The following is a 19,616-nucleotide window of genomic DNA, read 5'->3' on the forward strand; positions in this document are numbered from 1 at the left end:
CTGGAGCCAGTTTCAATATGTAATGGGGAGCAACTGTAGTTTAGAACTGAAGCTTTCAGCTCAACCTTAAGTTGCCATATTCTGGACCAGATAGTGTTACTTTAAGCCTCACGTATTTTCCAGGTACATGATTGTTAAACAAGCATGCAAGTCTCAAAAGGTAAGATCTGTATCTGTCAGAATAACAGCACAGACTTGTAGTCAATAAAAAGCAACTTTTAAAAGCTCTCTCCTAGACTGAATAGGACCATAAGCTACGCATCATTTTTAATAAAGCGCAGTATTTTAAGCACTAACTTCTAGCAAGGGTTTCATCTTTCCGTTGGTATCACTTCTACACTGAATAAGTTCAGTCCCAATATATTGCATTTCACTTATGTTCAGATATCTCAGAAGCTTTTAGGTGATGCTCCCTGCACTGACTTAAAGGAAACATACAATTATTTCATGTCTGCATACTGGCAACATTTGATAACCCCCCGGGGTTTGATGTGAATTCTAACTACCATGGAGAAGAAAACAGAGGTCTGAAAGACTCCACACAAGACAGCACATGCAACAAAGATGTAATTTCCCATTATACAGTTACCAAACTCAGTTTGGTATCACTGCTCCTGAGAGTAGCAACAATATTTGGACCTCTGAGCTGTGAGCCAAATAAATAATGAAAATGACTGTAGAAAGGCTGTCTCCATCTCTTCTTTCATTACTCCTTTGATTACACCCCTAATATTAGCTCTGTTAAAATGAATGCTTACCCACATCCAAAGCCAATCTAATGGAAGGGTCAAGTGAAATAGATCCACAACAATGGCACAAGACGGGTATTTTTTGGAATTTCCTTCCATCTGTTTCTGAAACAAATTCCTCATAAGTTAAAAGCTAAGTACATAGAGAAAGATACAGAAGCATCAAGTGCTTTTCTTTTTAGTTTTCCTCTATATTAAAATTATATTTTGAAATTGTATGTTATTAAAAAAAAAAGTCACTACTGGTCTCCTTAAAAGAGATGTGGATGTCTACAATTCAAGCATGATCCTATAGGACAGGCTGGACCCTATGCCCTACCCCATAACACTCACAAACATACTCCAAAATCAAAGCAACAAAGCAAGAGTTTTGGAATTAATTATAACGTACTCCTTCCACAAGGACAGTGGGTCATGATACTTGGCAGACCAAGCAGCACCTGACAAACTCCCTATTAATGAAAGACCAAGTACTATTCAAAGAGCCATCAGCTATTCCATAAGCAGACTGTCAAAATAAAAAGGAAAACTTCTAGTATATGACATCCTGCCACTGCACTGAGTCCCTCTGTTAGAAGAGGAGGGATATTTCTACTTTCTGAAAATAACCTGGAGCAGCTCTCTTGAAAAAAGGGGTCCTCCCTTCTTAAACTCAGAATGGGGAAAACAGAAAGGTAAAGCAACAAGAAAGCTGGAGAACAAGGGAAGACTACAGACTCCTAAGAGATACAGTGAGTTTGTGTTGGAGAAGAAATCCAGAGCAAACACTTGCAGAGATGTGGGGGTGAAGAGCAAATTGCACAATTTGTCTAGTGTCAGAAGCAATTTGAAGTTCCTAAACTAGCGAGCAAAACCATTAAAAAAGCCCTATAAAAAATGGAAAAGGGTGGGATTTGTTTTTAAACCTTATTTCGTCTGCCTCACCCATTATCATTTTAAAACATAGCTTTAGAACTGGGAACATTTGGTGTCTTTCACATGCTCACAAAAAAGGCAAGGAATGGGACTGTGAACAGTGGAAGAGGTCATTTCATGTTAAGCCAGACACACCATAAAAGATAACTTCAACCTCAGTGGTCAGACAGCAGTTCAGAGCATGAGTTATACAAAAAAAGTTTTTGTGTATTTGGTTGAACAGAAGATTTATTTTTTGGTAGTCAAAACACTGCTTTCCGCTGTCTAAAAGCATCCTAAAGACTAGACACTTTTCATGATGCTAATAAAATGAGAAAAATCTGAGAAGAACACAGGTCAGATGATGGTCAAATTCTCCCCCTCCTTCTATGGCTTATGGAAAAAATTAAAGAATAATTAAAACTCACCTTGATAGTATTAAAAAAGAGTTCATCAATATGTTTCAAAGAACGGACAGGAAAAATGAGAAAATCTAAAAGAAAAACCGAGAACCCAAAATGCCATCTCACTTCTCCTGTTGCAATTAAAAAATAATTATTTGATACGTGTTCTTGCTTGCTTGACTTGATACATACTCAACTACTATACCTCAATCTTTTTAATAAAGCATGCCATGCCATTCTCCATTTTGTAAGTGAAGCTGCTTTAGAATTTAATTATTAACCTTTAAATTGATTCTAAAATTTAACTTGCCCACAATATTTAACAAAAGGAAACCTGGATGTCAAGCCTCTGCTGCCTCACCAAATCCTGCATCCAGTTTCTTTTCTTTGTAAAAAATATTAAAGCTATTGACACAGGAATCTCTTGGACAGGTACCTTCCTATGACCAGGTCACGGTTACCTTTTAAGTACCTTAGTTCTCAGAATCTTAAACCTTTGAACTGTATGTCAGAGTTAAATAAAATAGCATCAAAAATCTGTCATACACAGAAGCTCGCTTTTTTTTATTTGCATATGTATTCTGTATGTGTACAGCTCAGACTTTAAAACAGAAACCTGCTTTATTTTTAGCAGGGCAGCTTTGAGTCATCTAGTCTAAAATTCTAGCACAGTTAGATTGTCACAGAAAATCACACTTGGTCTACTTCACAGCAGCATTCCCAGCATAAAGCTCAAATTTACATTATGTATGTAAATTTAAAAACTGTCATTGCTACAGTTTTTTAAATCATGTTAGTTCTTCTGAAAAAATTGTATTTGTCATACCTAAAGCCATTATCCATCCATACCAGAAATAGGGTAGCAGAAAGAGAAAATTTTCCTTTCATTCCTACCAACTTGCCCTTATTTTGTGACCCACCAGTCCTGGCTCATGGTAGATCATATGCTCTGGATCCTAGAATGTACTTAGCGGAAAAACGAGGCATGCAGATTTTTTTACAGGGCTACAGCAAAGCATTTGAAAAGTATCTTCACTGATAGTCATTGCAAAACTTGATAAATTGCCCAGTTTAAAGGGTCATGGACTATCTTGTAACAAAATTAAAAAATAAAGAATTTTGTTCATTAGGAATGGTTCTGAAAAAACAAGGTAACTATGCAAATACTTGGACAAATGCTTACTTGAGAATAATTCCTTTGCCTTTGGTAGCTGGGTGTTTCCTCACCTTTATATGTTAAGACTCCCTCAAAAGAATGAGACCTACTACCTTTTGCTCTCCAGAACTGGTTCCTTTTGTCATTTCTGAGATGTGAGCTTTCAGTTCCATGACTCTAAAACACCAGAAAGACCTGTCTCCTATGGGCAACTAACACTGGACAAGAGAAAAAGCAGTAAAATTTCAATACAATTTTGAAAAACAGACTTTTAATGTATTGTAAGCACATGTTTAAAAAATGCAATTAACGACGTAATAATTCAGTTTAGTGTTAAGGTATAATTGTAATATAAGTGTATTCCTGCAGTGCTAACTTATTGCATTCTGAATATTTCAATTCAATCAAGTTTTGAAAATAACCTTTGAAAAAAACCCAGTGATTTAACTAGGCAATCCCTAAACTTCTAGATTTGGTTAATCACATGCATTATCCTTTAAACTCATTTACAAAAAAAAAGGGGGGGGGTGTTATAAGCAGCAGTATTTAGCAACTTTTCACAGCAATTTTAAAAGGTAATACATATCACCATGTTATCAAGATATCTGCATTTCACATATGACAACTGTTAGTAAAATCAATTTGGGGATTCAAATTCCTCAGTTACTGTAATTAGACGAATGTTGAATTTTGGACTACCTTGCAATTCTCATTAGCTATATTCAGAAACTGAAGATGCAATAATCTAAGATCAAATTGCCTCCCACAATAGGGCAGGGGCCCTTACAAACATAGCTGGACACCCCTGAGAATGATCCAGCCAGATTTCTGTAGTGTGTATCCCTAGAGAGGAAGAACTGATTTTCTGGGCTCTCATCTAGGCACAGAGCTCTGACTTATGACCAGGAACAAATTTCCATAGGAGAGCTTAGTGGTGTTTAACCAGCAGACTACCGATCCCTTTCCCAGGAACCCTTGCCCTCACAGCAGGAACAATTCAGTTGCTCATGACATATCTACTGAGCTACTGCAGCTGACAGCCTGGTAAATTAAAATAAACCAGCACCCATTTTCTCTTAGCATTTCAGCCTGCAGGTTGCAGCAATTTAGCAGCTGTTACAGAATAAGCTGATCCATCTTGAGATCATAGGTGACAACTGCTGAGGCCACACAAAAGTTAGCTTTTTTGATCAATCACATCCACTGTAGTCTCGACTTGTACACAAAGTATTTTAAAAACTTGAACAATTAATAACAACAATATTAAACCTTCATGTCAACAAGTTTCCTTCTTTGTTTAATAATCATCTACTGTAAACTATGAAATTAATCTAGTCACACAGATTTTCTTCTACGTAAGATGCATGAAAAAGGCATAGAAAAATCCCAGCTCATCTCAGTGTCCAAGTGAGCTCTGTAAAGTTGTTTTTCTTTAAAAATCCTTTTATAAAATTTATTTACAAACTAAGAATATGAGATCACTGTGATTTCAGGTTGTATCTTTTAAAAGACGAACTAACCAGCTTAATTTATCCTACAGCACATTTGTACTATAGTGACAGTGAAAGAAAGAGTTGTGTTCCTAGGGTTTACAAATACATCTCAACGCATTAATGCTACTGTTAACAGAATAAGAGTAAATAATTTTCTTAATTCATTTGTCAGACAGTAACATCATGAAGAAACTCAGTATAATTTGGTGTAGTCATTTCACTTTCCTAGAATATCTAAACTTAACTCTTCTTACACAGACTAATATGTAATACAAAGTATATCTTCTACTACTAAGTATTATTCAACTCTAAAATGTCCACATCTAACTCCTGAAGAAGTCTTACTAAATCAGAATGGTGGCCTTACTAGAAAAATTGAAAGTTTAAAACTGCGTGTAGAAGCAAACAAGTTTACTTGTTTGTTTTCTAGGGCAACCCTATAGTGTCTTGGGAGAAAGAAAAGCAAAAATACTTGAAATATTGTTCAGTTAGTCCCAATACTGTGGCATGTGTGAGGATGGGAGAAGAGTTTAAGGTAGATACTGTGAATAGCTAGGGAAAGTATGCAGAATCTAGCTATCATGCATACAGGACCCTTCCTACACTCACAAGTTAAAAACATCTCAGAATAAGAGCAGAACACAAGCATAGCATTTGAAGTGAATAAAATATCAGCAACTTTCAGTGCTTTACTTCATTAGGTACAACATAACAAGAAACTAAGTGGAGCTGCTGCATATGTTTGTGTTTTAACAAATCTGGAGTATAGAAGAGGCATATTTTTCCTTTAAGGTCCTGTGACTGCTTTGAACAGAATGCCAGCAATAGGGGGTAAATATTCTAGTAAATATTCTCCTACAGTTCTTTAAGATTATAACCACCCAAATACTATTTTGCAGCAAGAATAATTAAACTGTGAGAAACTCAACGCATTATCAATGAGGTCAAATTTTAGAAAATTCTTCTTTTAAAAAGACTAGACATATAGACCAATAACAATACCAACAGGCCGACTCTAATGGGTCAGGGTGTAAGTCAACTACTGATGGAGTAGTCCTAGAATAAGAACTCTCCATTGGGAGTTCATTGCATTACCCCATATCCTTTCTTTGAACGGAATAACACATAATCCTAGTCACTGCAAAGGCCAGTGAAACAGTCTGCTGATGTGATTGATAAGGCAATCCTACATGTTTCTTTGAAATCATGCTCAGGGTCCTAAAAAAAAGCACTAAAAGCACCTAAAAAAAGCACCTCCTGATGAACCAGTCAAATCATCAGTCCTTATCCTTTTGCATTCTTAAAAAGACTAGGTGAATTCCTATATTAAATTTCTATTCTGATAAACCACTATTCTCCATCATATACATAAGAAATAGAAAAGTATATAATTTACTACATGACTATAATGCAACTTAGGAAAGTCAAATTCAGAACTCAAAAGTACAAAATCAGACATACATGCACTTGGATTAAGCACAAGTAACCGAAAGAGAGAAAAGAATGGGTTTAGGTAACAAACCTGTGAATATATCTAATAAGTGTACAAGAAAGTTATACTAGTATATTTAAACTTTCTGAGGAAAGCACTAGGTCTCCAGAAATAGTATAAAACCTGAATAGAGGTCTTAGCTAACAGCAAGATTTTTAGTGTCCTTGTTCAGGGGAAAAAAAAAAAAAAAAAGCTTTCAACAGGAAGTATTCTCAAGATGTGCAAGCAACCCCTGTAACTTGGCATTTCAGATTTCCAAAGCAATTAACTCCCCACTGTATCACATCACTTAACATTAATTAATTGCTAAAGATGTAGTTATGTAACTTACTGAGCTGCTAAGGATAAAACAGCTCCTGAGCTCCCAAGACTTGAGTGGCATGCCAAATTAATATCAGTGAAGCACAGGGATGTACCCTCCCTTCTGAATCAAGCAGTTATTCTCTTGCCAGTGTCAACCAATGGGAACAAGTCAAGTAAATGTCAGTCAACTATTAGAGTGTCATCAGTCCACCACTGCATGGACAGCCTCACGGAGTGAAAGGTTCTGAGAAAGTCCCATTGTCACTCTGCCTACAAAAAGGTTGGTGGGTTCACAGCATGGCATTCTTAGAAGCAGGTCTCCTAAATGTGACTCACTGATACTTTCTGCTGTTTATTTCTTCAGGATAAATCCCAGTCTGCACTAATTATTGTGTTACCTAGAAACATCTTTATTTTCAGGATAAACGTAAACTAGGGAATGTGCTAATCAATCTCATTCTCATATATAGCATGGCTTACAAGTTAGAGATGGCATTGGCTCAGGGGAAAACAAAACCAAAACCAATGAATTTTGAGTCCACTCATTCAGCTGGACATTAGCTTAGGGACAGAGTCCAAATTCCTTCATTGCTTTTGAAAAAACTGACAAATTTTTACAGCTTTAAAACATGGTGCTAACACATAGCTAAACAGGCATAGAAGCAGAGTCAAGCAGCAGGCAGCTGAATTGCACTCCCAGGAAGAGCCAACTGCTACCATTTATAAAGTGCCTTCTGATTCCATGTGGGTGACTGATGCTTGATTACTCTGGAATATGGAAACAGTCTTTAATCATTTAAATAAATTAACAATTTTGGATAGAAGAACAGAGGCTGCATAAGCACTCTGAAGCTCACTCAGGCACACTGAGGAGAGAGTTTCAAGGTTCTATCTGAATGGATTTAGGGGGAATGTGATTGTACAACTCTTTCTGCTGTTTTTCTAAAGTGATTTCGGATGTGACGTATTTCAAAGACATTCTTCCCACAATCCTATTGATGTTGCTGGCAGGGACAAGACCTAAAGAAATAAGTGGATATGCTTCTGGTGCATCAAACACGCAAGTCCATGTGACCAGCAGCCAGCCACTCAATTCCATGCCAAAATGATGCACATAAGGACATTCGTCTTGCAATGCTTAACAGTTACCATCTGTCTCATAACGAAATGCTGTAACTGACAACGGTGTAACTGAAACTGACTCCTTTTCAAGAGGACAAATTTAGGGACCTGGCATTGCAGAATCTGAAAAAGTGCCACAGGCTCTTTGGAGCTTCATTTTCCAACCATCCTGGTATTTGTTGAAACTATATTCCCAGGCCTATGAATATACACAGAGAGTTGTACAGAGTTATTCCTGATATGCCACCAGTACCAGTGTGCAGAAAAAGCCTCACTATCAGTAACCTTGAAAAGTTAGGTCCTCCAGCACACTGCTGCATCATTTACTTTCAACATCTGACACATAACCCCAGAAACAATGTATGGGCTTCCTTCACAAGCACAAAAAAGCTTGAGAAGTATGCCGCTTTGTAACCTGGGGGAAATTTGCTTAGAATTTTGTAGAGTTTGCCATCATGATAAAGTGGTTTTGTTGCTTCTTTGAACTGTTCCAGGTAGCTCTGAATAAGGCTTTGAAATTGATCTTAGGTATAGCGGAGTGAAAGGTCTAGCAATCTTCTCTAAGGCTTTCCAAAAAAATCTAGGCAGCTCTCAGATATTACAGAATTTCTCAGATATCTGTACCAATCAGCATAGGCATTACACCAGTTTCCCAAGCTGCATGTTGTAATTCTGAAGAGGAAAGGCTGCCTGTTCTGTCAGAAGCACAGACACATCACCACAGTGTTTGACACTGGCTAATTTGGAAACACACATGAATGATAGAGTGTGCTTGAGAGAATAAATAACTTAGGAAATTGATGTCACTGGCATGTGATACTGTCCACTGTGACACTATCAATGGGACATGGTCTTTGCAACAGTGGGAAGAGCCATTGCTCTATTTCCAGAGAGACACACTTAAATAACTATCTTTGTCAGCACTGAGGCATGTTTTGTTATTTCTTCACCAAGTACAGGTCTCACTCATTAGGACCAGTCACAGCACTAGGGATAGATGTTTAAGATATTCCGTTTACTGGCTAGTATCATAGAAACTTTAACAAGGTATAAATAAGAAAAATTTAGCTTTAAGTCCTAACTCTTTCTCTGTTTTATCTTCTTTTACATTGAATAGGCTTGAGAAGCAGGTACGGGCACTTGCAGGACAGCACTGGGTGCCAGCATTGTCACTGACAGGAGACCATGCTGGTGGAAAGCTACACCAGTGCAGCACAGCAGAAACATGCAGGAGCTGGTATAGAAGGAAACACATGCCTCAGGATTGTTTTCTGGCAGAGAAGATGAGGCTATACCCCTAAGTTTATTAAACCATACCAAACAGAAAATGGTTGAGAGCTTTTTCATACTTTTTCTTGAAAGCTGGCTTGAACTATTGAAAATATTGGAAACACATGTTTGCTGGGGCCACCAAACCCCATCTGAGTAGGGGGATGTAATCAAGGCCAAATAAGACCAAAACTAACTGAGGAATTTAAGATTCTGACCCAAATGGTTCAGAAAGAACAGAGCCTACCTCTCTTGGAAAAAAAATACCTATTTCCTTTTGGTCAATAGAAAGATACAGAGCTCAATGTTCTCTACTTCACTAAGTAGGAGGAAAAAGTTGTTTAGGGGAATTGTTTGCACTTTCTGGGAGCACTATTCTAGAAACAGTTTTTGGAGAAAACTCATTTGTGGCATAAGTGAATTTAAGCACACAATAAGCAGAACAGAGAACATCTCTAGTTGATGGCATGATGGATTCCATAAAAAAATGAGAGGTCCTGCAAAGTGGCGTCAACATAAAAAAAATGACAGTATGCTTGGGGTGACCTCCCTGATAACTTTTACATTACCTCTCTTCCAGTTATGCATGTTCAATACATTTGAAGGCCTGCTCCAAAGCCAAACCTTTCTTCCTGCTATGCTTCAGTCCAATCAATTGTGTAGAAGTAATCCAGAAATGTTCATAAGTGAGGAAAACATTAAATTCATTAGTTATATGCTCATTTATATAGAATGATAGGAAAGTGAGGAGGAAATCACTAAGTAACTGATCACTGAAGAGCTAATGTGTGATGGACTTTGTAGATTACATACAATAAGTAGTGTTTAACGAAGGGTACTACTTACCAAATACATACAAACTTAATTTTAAAAGCATGGAACCAGTTGCAGTGAAATTACTTATATGTGTACAAGATTACAGCTTATATTCTTTAAAAACTGCAGTTCTGCCTGCAAGTATTTTTCATAGACAGATTTTTAATTTTACACACTATTTTTGGATTAAGCATGACATGACCCAGTAGACACATATGTGTAATATAAAACCAACGTTTGGCTAATTACTCAAATAACAAAGAGTAAAAATTTAAAACACAACTAAGCCTTCAGCACATATCATTTTTTATAAAAAAGCATGAATCTGTTCATTTTTCAAAATTAAATTCTCAAACTTGTCAGTTTATTAGAATGCTAAAAAAAGCACAATCACTTTAGATTAACAGATCAAGTTCATCATCACTGAAGAATGAAAACTGGGATCAAGTTACAAGCCCTTGAAATATAGGCTGATACTGGGAAAGTGTCATACTTCCCTTATGTACAGAAGACAGTGGGACTCAAGTGTACAATAAAATTTATCATCGTATCATTCTCTCTTAGTGTTATCCCTCATTTAAAAGTCACTCAAATCAACACATTAAGAGTAAATAAATGCATACTCTAGTTTAAAACCAAGCTTCTTTAAAGTATCTAACAGCAGTATGTAGGCTTTTTGCAAAAATGCTGCACAACCACAAAAAACCAAAAGCTTACAATTAGATAGCGAGAGGTAGTGCAGAGAAAAACAGGGAGACATTATGATTTTGAGGTATGTATTATAAAAACATTATTGTGAAGTCCCAAGAGTACCTATACAGAAAGCTTCCCAAGAATTGTAACTTACGTTTTCATTTTATCTGCTAGTCCCACAAATTCAACTTGTAATGTGTCAAGCTATCTTCTTCCAAGTTCACATGACATCACTAGTAATAAAACTTGTGTAATGAGACTTTCGCAGTTCTGAGGATGAATAAATGATAGAATATAGCATGCTCTAACTGCTAAGTTAGATCCACAGCAATAGCAGAATTGTTAGAATGAAAGTAAGATATTAAGAAATTGAGCATAAATGAAGAGCACCCATTCTGAGGATGAAGAATGCGGAATTCTTCATATGCACTTCCAGAAAAACAAGAACAAAAGTGTGTTATTTGTTGCCAAAGCTGTATTGTTTAAAAATCCAAGTTATAAAATTCCATCAACTCAGACCTGAAATCCAGCACTTGAGTTAGAAAGATGAAACTTCAAAGACTACTTCTTGCAGTTCTAACCTCAGCACTCAAAAGTCAAAATAAACATTGATAATAATCATGTAAATATGGCCTGGTCAGCAATGCTTGTCCTCTCTGCACATGTACACTATCTGTTTTAGATACTTTAAAGTCATAACCCCTATTAAAAAATTCAGATTTTCTTTCTCCTTCCAGATCAATGTCTGTTGTTAGACAGGCACAGTCTTAATTAAAATTACAGAAGGAAGTTGAGTAGTAGTAAAATACTGTCTTCACAAATCTGAATTTAGATTGTTGGCAGAACTCTAAAACAATACATTATTTATGAACTGCATGCAGTTACATGTATGCATATTTTATAGATTTAATATAATGGATCCAATCATTTGGAGGGATTGCAAGAGCTCAGATTAAAGCAAGATGTCACATATCATATTAGATATAAAGCCAAAATTTAATGAGACAAGTAAAGGTCAGAGCAGCACACTGCAGTTTCAATTTGATACCCCCACTCTCCTCCTTGTTCTTAAGTGTGCATCATAACTTCAACTTTAAATACAGAGCAAAACTGGAAGTTAGTATAAAAGGATAATTCTAATGCCAAGGTCACTAAAAGAAACAGGAAAGTTCAACTTTAGTTTCTATCCCAGAAACTAAACAATTGCAATTCAGCTCATCATCTATAGTCCTCATATTCCAAAGTACTATCAAGCAATCTTCAGTGAATGACACCTGATTAAAGCCTGGTCCAACAAAGTTATTAACACTCCCTACTGGTGGGTTAAGGAAAAAAAAAAATCCCCAACAACTGTGTCTATTAGTAACATTGCACCTCTAGAAGTGCATCACCTGCATTTTCACCATTAATCTGGATTCCAATTGTTTTCTGCATTGTACTGCGCTTCAGGAAAGCCCTTTATCATTATTCCTTTCCCCTCTCCCCATTCTTTACATTCTGTCTCTGTTTTTCCACTCAGTACCAAAGTCTTAAATTAAAAGATATTTATTTCAATAAGACTTTTCCTTAAGGCCTTAGAAGTACTCAATCTGTTCTGGTTAGCCATCTTTTCTTTACCAGGTGAACAAATTTGCACCCAAGAAAGACCAGAGTGGACAAGGAAAAGCAGATTGGTAAGGAAGAAACAAGGACAGCACAATGACACAGAATCAGAGCAACACTGGGATTTTTATACTATTTTTCACTTTCCAGATTACTTATTTCCTATCCTCAGTTTTGTCTTTTCCCTCACATGCTTTTCTGTCTCCACTTTCTTCAATCACTCTGTCACTATACCTCTCCTAATATGAATTAGTATTTCTAAGACATAATTATCTGTTAACTTAAACTCAGGGTTTTTTCAGGAACAGAGACATAGTCTTTCTTGAGTAGATCTCTCTATCTTTACAGATACAAAAGAAATATCCAAAATATATGAGCTTGTGTAACAAAAGTGATGATCACCATACACCATTTTTCCTTTTTAAACACATTATATACCATAAGTTTCCCCACTCATTTTGCCTTTGGGTGTTTTTGTTTCAATATAGTGGTTTTTTGACCTTTAAAGCAGCAGACTATTTGAAACAAACAATTCAGTGAAATTATTTCTGTTGCTTCTTAAATTCTTCTTTTTTTTCTATTCCAATCATTTTATTAATTGCTCTCCAATTTTCCTACCACACTCCTTAATAATACACTCTTACCACTCAGAAATTAACTTTTAAAAAAGCAATTGCCAGACTTCAGAGGCCATTTGTTAATTTCCAACCATTCTACTCAGACAGGTTTTCTACTGCAGTCAGGCTTCCAAGAATGGTTTTCTTTAACATGCCATTATTTCTCATCAACTTCTAAACAGCTGAAACAAACTTTTTTGTTTATATCTCTCAGCTTTTAGCATACTTTTTCAAGCTTTTCCCATAAAGTAACACAGGTTGAGAAATTAATAGGAGTTGTATTCTCAGGATTTCTTCACCATATGTCTTTCCACAGAGAATCCATGTTCACTTAAGAGTGTGTCTACCTCAGAGATCTGAATCTAATTATTGGTTCTTTACTTCTCAACCACCAGTCAGGCTTCCTGAATCAGTCTTTTCTTTCTCCTGTTACTTTCAACAAATAAATATATATTTAAGTTATTCAAGATCTAAGATCACTTACATACTCATTCTCTCCAATATGCCAATGAATACTGCTGCAAAAATTCTTCCAGAATTTCTAGTTTAATTTTTGGTTTAAACTATCTTCCTATCCTCACATTTTTTTCTTCTGCTAAAACCTTACAGAATAACAGCTTCTTTCAAGATTTCCAGAATTCTCTTTTCTCTCTCTCTCTCACCCTCCCATCCTTCTTTTTCAAGCCTCTTAGTGATGTTATGTTATTCATGCACAACTGTTTGAAGTTTCAATCTTATTTGAAACAAAAACTAGGAGATGACAACCCTTCTGGAGACAAATACAATTCCAGATGGCAACTGGAGTTGAATGCGGCTCCCAGCTCTGAGCCAAGGTAAAGGAAAAGTTCACTGACAAAACCCGATCAGTATAAGAACGGAGCATTGACATAGAAACCTCTACATTTCATTGATTTAAATTTAATCTATTTCATTTACTATATAGGTTCTGTATACTTCATAGTATAATTATTGAACAATACCTGGACTGATAGATTAAGAGACAGTTAAGTATGAGACATAGTTTACTAATAAATTAGCTGATGCCACAGGTCACTTCAAGGAGAGACAGAAATAAAATCCTTGGCTTTTTGAATACTTCAAAGTTTAGAAATTCTGAGTCTACCACATGCATTTGATTCTAAATCTCCTCAATCTTGATGTAGAAAAGGAAGCAGAGTTTCATGCCTCTGAACTAATAAACAGTTGCAGAACTCCCTCCAAAAAGCTGACCTCTAATCAGCGGTCATGGAGGAGAAACCATCTCTACACCATTCCCATAGGTCAAGCAACAGTCATACTAACACAGAATTAATCCAGTAACTTCAGCCCTCCTGATGAAGAGGGTTTTTTTCAAAGTATCAGAAGCAAAAAATTGGCTTGACCACATAGTAAAAAAACCAACCCAAACAAAAAAGCTCTGAAAGCTGTCTGTATTTAAAAAACTTAACCATTTCAGAACTACAATGCTATATACAATAACACGCATGCAACTTAGATTTCTCTCTGTTATGAAATATCTTTATCACAAATATTTGCAAAACAGTTGGGGTTTCAGAAAATGAAAACCTTAGTAAAGAAGCAGCAACTATTTTGTACAAAGGAGCAACGATTATTACTATAAACAAATTTTTCCTTTTTATTGGTGGGGACAACCTTAGTTAAATTATAACTTAATTTCTTCCAAACATGTATTTAATGCTATGTGGCAGTAAGTTTTAATTATATAATAAGTCTGGAAGTTAATAAGCCAGGATCATTAGCAAAAACTTTATAAATACAGTTTGTATATTTTTATTTATAGGATTTGTACATTTATCGCAATCCAAAAATACACACACACAGGTATATGCTTAAGTGTATTGTGACAAAAGGCATGCTTTAGGTATAGAAAAGTTAATATAACTGAAATCCAATTCATCATTACTGTTATTCATCATACCCATAGCCAAAGTTTTACATTTCATTCTTTTATGGATAAACTTTCAAGTTCTAACAGGATAAATGTTGTTAGAATCAGAGAATGATGCAGGCTATGAGGGACCTCTGCAGGTCTCTAGTCCAACCAACCACTCAGAGCAGGGCCAGCCTCAAATTTAGATCTGGTTGCTCAAGGACTCACTGTGGTAAGTTATGAAAATCTCAACAGAATTCAACAACTTCTGTGTTGAATTCTCACTGTGACTTTTTTCTCGTCACTGGAAGATTCCTAACTGCAGCTAGGGACCTTGTCCTGGCCTCTTATCCTTCCACCATACACCTCTGACAAAAGCCTGGTTCAATCTTCCTTAAAACTCTCCCTTCCACTCCTAGGTACATAGTAGTTGCAACTATAACTTTAACAGAAAGTGTGTGAAAGGAAAGAAGAGCACAACTTCAAAATAAATCATGTCAAAAAATAGAAGCATACCCCGAGCAACAGAATCACAAGCACTCAGTAGTGCTCATGACAAACACAGACAATACAAAGCATCAAATTGATTCAAACTCAACACTTCAAATTATCAATAATTCTTTTTTAAGGAAGAACAAACCTGGGCCACTTTAACGGAATTTTGAGTAGAACCACCAGCATGATATTCTACTTTGAACTTTTTCACAAGTTCTTCAAATCTGTTAAAAAAAAGAAAAAAAGAAGGTTGAGAAAAAAAGTTAAACTCTGTACATTTTTTTTTTCCAAAAGACGACATGAAGATTAGAAAGAGATGACATCGTGTTATTTGAAATCAAGAAATTCAGATACATTAGTTGTTACACATGGTGCAAGATAGGAACATCTATTTAGATCTTGTCCAGAGTACAAAGCAAAGTGTGACATCAATTTGTATCCTTCACCTTACAGTTGCAAGTAGAGTAAATAACTGAAACAAAACATTATCTGAACCATAAGCTTGATTGTAATGAACTGTTATATTGATAAAATATATGCTTGAAGAAAAATTATGTAAATGAAGACATTCAGATACTTATTTCACCTCATTAAAGCTAAAAACAGAATGTAAAATTAGGTGAGAAGATTCAGGATATCTGGTCTCTGTTTAAAAATAAATTGACCCAAACAACGGTGCTAAGTTTTAAGTTTTCACATGAAAATGGTGCTAAGTTTAAAGTTTTCTTCACATTTTGACAGGTGAAGAACTTTTACGAACAAATCTACTAGTATGTGAGAAAATCTGATAACAGAAAAGCCAAGTGTCTCCAGATGAGCTTTCAAATCCTTCAAGTCATACTACTATGAAAACAGCATTCTCTGGTAACATTCAGTAGTATATTATTAGGTTTGAATGTCAAAACAAATATTTAAACTTTTAATGAAAATATCTACCCTCACATTTCAGATCAAACTTTAGGGTTAAGACCCAGATAGAGTTCTATAGAACACTCTTCCTTGTCTAAGATATATTTTGCATCTCTGATCACAGTACACCACAGCTTAAGAACCAGCCTTCTCTCTAGTCACTGGCTATAGAAAATGGAAGTGTCACAGAAAAGCGAACTAGAATGAGTGAGCTGTGGAGTCTGCAGGGAGGCTGTGCATAAATACTGCATCATGCTGTAAGTTCTAAGCACACTTCAAAATCAGTGGATTAAACAGCAGGATTAACAACCTCAGAAGACATTAAACTCAGAAGGAAGTACTCCTGCAGGCAAGTTAAAATGTTTACTGTAAAATTTCTTTGTACATTTGAGGTTCAAAATGACCTCAAGGTCAACCCTAATTAATAGCGTAGATTTGCCCTTAAGGTCTATTAACTTTAGATGTTTATCTTTACCAAATGAGGCTTGCCCAGATAGATGTATTTCAACATATTTTATTGTATTCACCTTTAGAATCTTTCAAAGCAGTGACACATCTTTACTTCAGACACAATGAAAAATGAACGCTATCTGCCAACCCTACCCTTCCTCTCCCCCTCACAACCCCCATCTCCTTATAGTATGTGAACAATGGCTTTGGGGATAGAACTGTCAAATAATGACTTGTTTGTTTAAAAGGTTTTGATTTTCAATACCATGTTACTAATAAGACCATTTTTATTTCTACAGTACTTTCCATTAAAAATGTTTGAATAATGAGCTACTCACCCTAGCAAACTACCAATGGGCAGACAATTAGAAAGAACCAAGAATTAAATTACTACATATGCTTTTCACAGTTATCCACACTACTAATTATCCACCAATTCTATGTCAAGCAATTGAAACCTCAAATGATAGCAAGTATCTGAGAGTGGGAAAAAGTAACAAAAACCAACAGGTCTCCTAACAATTGCTTCTCAAGCAAAGACATACAAACCATCATGAACCAATTAAGTATTTTGGCAATATTTTTTCTTTAATTTAATTGACATTTTACTTTTTCAATCAATTTCAGTGTGTACTGCCCAAAACACATGGATTTTTTGTATTCTTGTATATCTACAAGCATGCCAATTGATATCTTAATTCCTTTACCTAAAGACACCTAATGTTTCTATGTCCGTATTATTTAATGACATGTTAAATCTTATAAATTTAGTGAACTGTAGTTGATCATCTATGTTAGCATCTCTAAATCTAGCTGAGTATGCATTTAAATGCTTATCTTTGTAGTTTGAATAAAATAGGTGGTATCTGCATTTAGGAAAAAAATTGGAAACAGCCTTAAAATACTGTCTGTATTATGAAGATTTCAAGGTGACAGCTATGTAATCTAAGAAATAATCTGAACAAAGAATTTACAAGTACTTAATAGAGTAAAACAAACAATGGTGACTATCTTTCACTATTTCAGATTGAGCATTAACAGACCTAACTCCTTTTCTTCTAATTAAGATAGCAAACTCAACACCTCCAAAGATCTGTATACAAAATAGAACAAGACTTCGTACAATTGTAAGAAAAGTAATTTTTGCTGGTCATTCTCCATGACACATCAAAATGACAATATAAATTGTGTTATTTTAATCCACAAGACCATGATAACAAAGTCATGTCAAGAATGACCTCAAAATTAAGAATGCCAATAGCTTTTTATCTTAAGAAGATGAACAATTAGATGGACATTTTTCAAGATGTCAGCAGATGGCACAAGCAGCATGAGAACACTGACTTTGTCACTGTCTGCTGTATGTCTGACCTGCAAAGAGAAAACTGTCATTCCAGCATGCCCAGAAACATGGTATTTGCTTTTATAAAACTCTCCATTTTAAGGAAGGAAGTTCAACTGTACGAACTGCTCTGAGGCCTGGGAACGCTAAACAGAGCTTCTGTGTGTGCTTCAGGACTAAGCTGTTATCACACTTAGGATAATTCAAGAAAATTAGAACCTTATGAGCGAGACTGAATAATATTTTTGTTTCAGTTTCTGCAACTGTTGGTCTTTCTCAAGGCTGAGCTGTATCTGAGAACTGTGACCCTTCTCCTGACCTAGCAACATACCATTACCTTAAATAACAGAATAATAAATCCCACAATCAGCACCATAGAGGGGCCCCTATTTTTGGTACCATGAATTTGTTCACCACATTACAGCATATTTTAACAGAAACAAGTTTGCATTTGCAGCAGCATATGTTTTCAGCTGTGATACTGGTGATCAACTCTAGCACTGACCAAAGAGGATATGTTAATATTTTGCTCAATTACACTAAAGGTAACAGCACTTTTGTCAGTTGCTTTTTTTTCCCTCCCCTTTATAAAAAAGGATTGACTCCTAATTGAACTTGAAACTGAAAGGTGAGCTTCATTTTTGACAGAATTAATGGCTATTAAAAAAAGGATAAGGTGGTAACGGAGGAAGCTATTTTATAAAAGAATACCAACAAGAATAAGAATAATATTTTTACGCTTAAAAAAAAATACACTTCCTTACATTACAGGAGGTGGAGGCTTATTTTTGAAAGGCACAGACTCCTCTTACATATGCTATACCATTACCTCAAACTGGAGACGGCTGTTAGAATTTCCCCCCAGTAAGTACCACTGCTGACAATTCCACCAGTCTGCTTGTCACTCAAACCATTCATAACCTAAGCATCACTACCCATCTTCTCTGTGTCCTCTTACCAAACTACATTTAAACCTTACACTATTCCTTCTCACAGCACCTCTTAAAAAGCATGATTTCCTGTACTATACAGATAAATGCACTCATCTTAATATCTAATCTCTTCAGACAGCTGAAAAGATCATCTGTGTCGGCTATCTCTCTGATCAGCTCACCTCTCTCGACACGCCTCTTCCAGCCCCTTCTCAGGCATTTCAGGTAGAAGCTACTTGTCTATATTCTCAAGGCCCTGCAAAGCGTTATGGCACTGAACATACCATCCTTCATTCCAGACATTCAGATTTACAACAGCCTCTGCGCACAAAGCAGTCAACAAAAATACCTTTTCTCTCACTAATCCATGATATCATCCAATGTCCAGTTACTGGAATTTTCTATTAATATTAGCAAGTCTACTTTAAATCTTCCTTCAAACTACCTTTCACCATAATGTCTAAAAAAAGCCATCAGCAAGGCTGTGTGATTTCCCGAGGCTATTCTCCAGCCTAATGACTGGCAACCCTCTCCTGGATCAATAACCATCTTGCAACTTGCTTTATACACAAAATCGGAGGCTTTCTAAAGCTGGGACTATCTTCTTGTTCTATGTTACACAGCAACAAATACAGTTATGTTTGGCTCACCATGGTTTCAAAACCAAACTGACAACAAAAACAAGCACATAAAGCACTCCCTACAACTGAAGGCAGACAACATAAGGCAACGGAACTACAGTAAGGAAAATTAAAGCCATTCAAGTAATGCCGTTAAATTTCTGGACACAATTTATATTAGACTACAAAGAAACTCTTTTTGAAGAGTAAAATGGCCATAGAATGCCAACATTTAACTGTCTTATATAGAGAGAGCATCAGGAAAACCACTTCTGATGCATATCTCAGAAGCTACTTACCTGCAAGAATCAGAGAAAAGTAATCTCTTGTTTGTCAGCAGGGTGTGTTGCCCTGGATATCTTTAGAT

At 35.9% G+C, this 19,616-nt stretch overlaps 1 protein-coding gene across 5 annotated transcripts in view; it reads right to left on the reverse strand.

Annotated features, from left to right (window-relative positions):
* The window catches only part of ADK (adenosine kinase), a 290,826-nt gene that overhangs the window by 191,317 nt on the left and 79,893 nt on the right, over positions 1-19,616 (reverse strand). For all 5 annotated transcript variants that reach the window (XM_074830614.1, XM_074830613.1, XM_074830615.1 and 2 more), the window contains exon 4: positions 15,142-15,220. In XM_074830614.1, the coding sequence (XP_074686715.1) occupies positions 15,142-15,220 (79 nt within the window). The remainder of the gene's footprint in view (positions 1-15,141; positions 15,221-19,616) is intronic.

Source organism: Strix aluco, chromosome 7, assembly GCF_031877795.1.
Source record: "Strix aluco isolate bStrAlu1 chromosome 7, bStrAlu1.hap1, whole genome shotgun sequence".
Lineage (NCBI taxonomy): Eukaryota > Metazoa > Chordata > Aves > Strigiformes > Strigidae > Strix > Strix aluco.